The sequence below is a fragment of the Entamoeba nuttalli genome (genome assembly GCF_000257125.1).
Source record: "Entamoeba nuttalli P19 unplaced genomic scaffold asmbl_9077, whole genome shotgun sequence".
Classification (NCBI taxonomy): domain Eukaryota; phylum Evosea; order Mastigamoebida; family Endamoebidae; genus Entamoeba; species Entamoeba nuttalli.
Window position 1 is genome coordinate 1 of NW_008579445.1, and position 4,393 is coordinate 4,393.

Sequence of the window (4,393 nt, forward strand, 5' to 3'; positions counted from 1 at the left end):
TTTCAATTATTTGCTTTTTTTCGTTGCCAAGAAATACAAATAGGAGATAAGAAGAATAAAATAGAATACACCATAACATAATGATGAAATAATAAGATAATAAAGAAGAGATAATGGAAATAAACAGAATAATAAATGAAAAAGAAGAGAGTATATAAAACATGTTATAAAAGAAATAATAAAAAAAGAAATTAATGAAATATATCAAAATATACAAAATAAGAATCATTCATCTACACTAATAAATAATTAAAGAATAAATAGCATGAAATATAATAATAAATTGAAAATGAACAAATAATAATTACATTAAATGATAAATGAAATGATGTAGTGTTTATAATGATAAAATAACAAGAAATAAATAATAATAATAAAATATAATATAAATAAACAAAATAATAAATAAACATGAAATAATAAATGAATATATGAAGAGATGAGAGTAACTAAAATAACATATAAAAGAAATGTTATGAGGAAGAAATTGAGAATAAAAACACGAGAAAATACAAAGAAAATAAACAACAATACAAATAAAAATTGTAAAAACAAAATAAGGATAGAAAATAAAAAATAACGAATGTACTGAAACAAAAAAATATTCAATAACAATGAATAAATCATAAAAACAATATATTTATATAGAATATAAAACAAATGAAATACATGACAATTGTAAATGATACAAAGATAAAACTAATATTAATTAATAAAATAGAAATGTATAAAACAACCAAGATAAAATAAAACAAATTAATAGATTAAATTAAATTCAATAATAATTACAATAAATTGAATAATCAATAAAGAAACAATAAAAAGAATAAAGAACAAAAGATAATAATTTTAAATTTAAATGATGATAAGATATAATGAATAAAAACATGAAATACCTAATGAAATACCAATAAATAGAAATATAGAAGTATTTCATAAACAATATATTCAACAAAATAAACGAAATAATTTCAAATTAATAAAATCTAGTAATTTTTCTTCAATGAAAATGAAAGATTTGATAAAAATAAAATGATTTCAATTACTAAAACTAAAAGAACCAGATGAAGAACTGTCATTAATAAAAGAAAGAACAGTTTCTTGGATAAGGAAGAATAATGAAATCATAAACAAAATCAAAGTAACAAAAAATATTATCATTACAACAAATGGAGTTGATGTAATAATATCTATATAATAAATCTTATTAATCTTTTAACCTATCAAATAAAATAAACAAACTTGTAAATGGTGTTTTCGGTTTTATAGTAAATAATGTAAATCCATTAAAACGATATAACGACATAAATATAAATAAACAAGGAAGAGTAAAAGCAAGGAAAAATGCAATAATTCCAGCAAAATCAAAAATAATTTCTAATGAATCAATAAAACAAGTCAAAATAAAAGGAGGGAATATTGCTAAAGCACGAGAAATATATTTACATTTCTTTGGATGATTAAGAACATATCTGTGTGGGAATAAATTTTCAATATTCATTGCTAATGTATTTGATAAAATAGGAAATGAACTTGTTAAATTAAAAACAGGGAAAAAGAGGATAAGATATTTAATAATATATGCAAACCATAATTCCTTCCCTTCTCCCCAACCTCCATTTCTTCCAGTATATGTTGACCAATTTAATGTTACAGGTGTTAATACTTTACCATTAAAAGTATATGAACAAATAACAGCAATTAATGCATAAAAAACTGATGCAATTGATAAAGCAGAGATAATAGGTAAATTAACTTTTCTTTTTTCTCCCTTAACTGGTGAAATGATACTTGGTATTGTATGTTGAACAACAAAAGCAAAGGCTGTATGTGTAAATACAGTTCCAAATCCATTCCAATAAAAATCAAAAACATTTCGTTCATTAGTTAATGGACCATCCACAGCTACTTGTATTATACACGTAATTATCATAACAGTAAATGAACCAAAACGTACAATAGTTAAAATGATGTGAACAATTGCTTGTTTTCCTACATCAAGAAAACTTAATGGGATTACAACTAATCCATAAATGATTAATGATCCATAGTATGTTAATTGACATTCCCATGAATCTAAAAAGTGATTCTTTGAATGGCAATAATCTTGATTTCCAATAATAATCCAAATAATTGTTGTAAATGTTTTAATACATGTAGCAACATATGCCCATAATCCTGCATAACAATTAAGTACTAATGACAAATTAGCAAAAAACTTTAATGGATAACTTCCTAATCTATATCCCATTTCAGTATATCCATACGTCTCTTTAATAAAACATTTATTTTCTTCAATAATTTGTGGACTTTCCTTGAAAGACTTTGGTAAAATATTTAATCTACTCAATGCTTCAAGAACATATCCTGAAGTGATGTTATTAACAATAAAAAATAGAATTAAAACCATTAAACTTGGATAAACTCCTGCTTCATAATAAGCAAAAGGTAATCCAAATATTCCTGTTCCAATAGCTGCATTAATAATCAATGGAAATACAGAGAAGGTTGTTATTGTTTTTATTTTCTTATTACCTTCATTTAAAGGTTCTTTTTCAATGTTTTCAATAGGTTGTAATAAAGGTTGGTCGTTCATGGCTTACGCAAACAATCTATTTTTCAGTTTTTATAGAACTAAACCTAAATAAACTTTATTCCCCCTACCCCAAAAGTTGTAAACATAGAATCTTCTTCCATTGTTTTTATTTTGTTCTATTTTATAACCCTTTTAACTAATTAACCCTCAATAAATTTTAATTATTTAACTACATTTCGTTGCTATTTTCATTTAGAATAAATAATTTCACTCAATGTTTATGCTGTCTATTTCAAGTACAAAACCAAACTAAGTGCTAATTATAATATATGTTAAATATTAATAATGAGAAACAAATGTCTATTTTTAAATTTATGGAAATAAATCAAACAAAAAACTAATGAAGTGGAAATATAATTTAATTAACTCCAAATTTTAAATGGAAAAAATAAAAATAAATACAGTTTAAAATTACTAATGTTATTTAACTAAATGTAATGAATAATAGATAGGAATAGATTATTCAATAAATATACATTTTAATTAACCTCTCAAAGAAAATATTAAAATAATTCAATTCAATTAATTTAAGAAATTAACTAACTCATTTGTTGATGAAGAAATTATATTTTTAATTAATTCTTTCAATGAATCAAATGTAGAATAACTGTGTTTGATTATTGTGAAATATAAATCAACATATTCATTAGGAAATATACCATTTTCAATATCTTTAAATAATGGAAGAATTGAATGAATTATTTTAGAATGAACAACTTCAGTTTGATTATTCAAAACACACGAATAAAAAGCTTCAAGTAAAGTCATTTTATCAATGATTAAATTCTTTTCAAAATTATCACATAAATAATCAACACAAAATCCAATAAGATTTGGATTACTTATAATAATTGCTTTAAGACATTTAAGAACTAAACTATAATCTTCATCTTCACATCGTTTTAATAATCTCCCAACAATTTCCAATGTATTTAAAGTAATACAAGTATTCATCCTTGTTTCTAATAACGCATTTTTTAATTGACAAATAACATACATATCAATAGCATCATTATTTGATTCTTCAAGTATAGTTTGTAGTATTTGAACATATGTACCTTCTTCTTGATTGATATCATATGAGGTATTGTCTCCCCATAATCGTTTAGTATAGTTAATCGTTTGTTCATTCATTTGAGTTGTAATGAGTAAACCAAGATATTCATTTTCTTTTCTTAATACATTATTCTCTTCTTCTATAATTTCTATTCTTTGTTTTAGCTCATTCATTTCTTTTCTCATATTTTTGAACTCTTGAATAATTCTGTCATTTGAAAGTATTCCTTCCATATGAAATAATTAGTTCTTTCTTTTTCTATATCCAAACCAAAAAAAATTAAAAATTATTTAAACAATAAAAAAAAAATAAACTAACTGAAGTACATAAAAAGAATTGATGAAATAATTAAACAAATATATATTTAAGTTATTCAAAAATCAAAATGAATTTATTATCTGTTTTTTAATTAAACTTTAAATAGTCTCATTAATATACATCTGTTATATAAATTATATACTATGTTGTTGAATATTTTGTCTCTTTTCTCTAATATAATATTATTTATTTATAATAGTTATTCAATTACTATCTATTAGTTATTTTTCTATGTTGTATCACTCTATAGCTTTTCATTTACTAGTTGAATTATAATTGAAATTAGCAATAACCATCATCTAGAATCAGTTTCTTGTTTCATTCAAAGAACTATTTCTAATTTGTTATATTGTTTAACAAGTTCATTAATTGTTTTTATTACATGAGAATGCTTGATAAAAATTTACTGAATTAAAACGATA

General features: G+C 22.0%; 2 protein-coding genes across 2 annotated transcripts; both read right to left on the reverse strand.

Moving 5' to 3' along the window:
* Nucleotides 1-1,038: 1,038 nt before the first annotated feature.
* On the reverse strand, nucleotides 1,039-2,596 carry ENU1_193330 (amino acid transporter, putative; the record flags this gene model as incomplete). The annotated part of the gene is made up of 2 exons (XM_008861895.1): nucleotides 1,039-1,190; nucleotides 1,243-2,596. 2 exons carry the CDS (start codon nucleotides 2,594-2,596, stop codon nucleotides 1,039-1,041), a joined length of 1,506 nt encoding a protein of 501 aa, XP_008860117.1.
* A 522-nt stretch (nucleotides 2,597-3,118) lies between these two features.
* Nucleotides 3,119-3,886, reverse strand: ENU1_193340 (hypothetical protein; the record flags this gene model as incomplete). The annotated part of the gene is made up of 1 exon (XM_008861896.1): nucleotides 3,119-3,886. One exon carries the CDS (start codon nucleotides 3,884-3,886, stop codon nucleotides 3,119-3,121), a length of 768 nt encoding a protein of 255 aa, XP_008860118.1.
* Nucleotides 3,887-4,393: the final 507 nt, after the last annotated feature.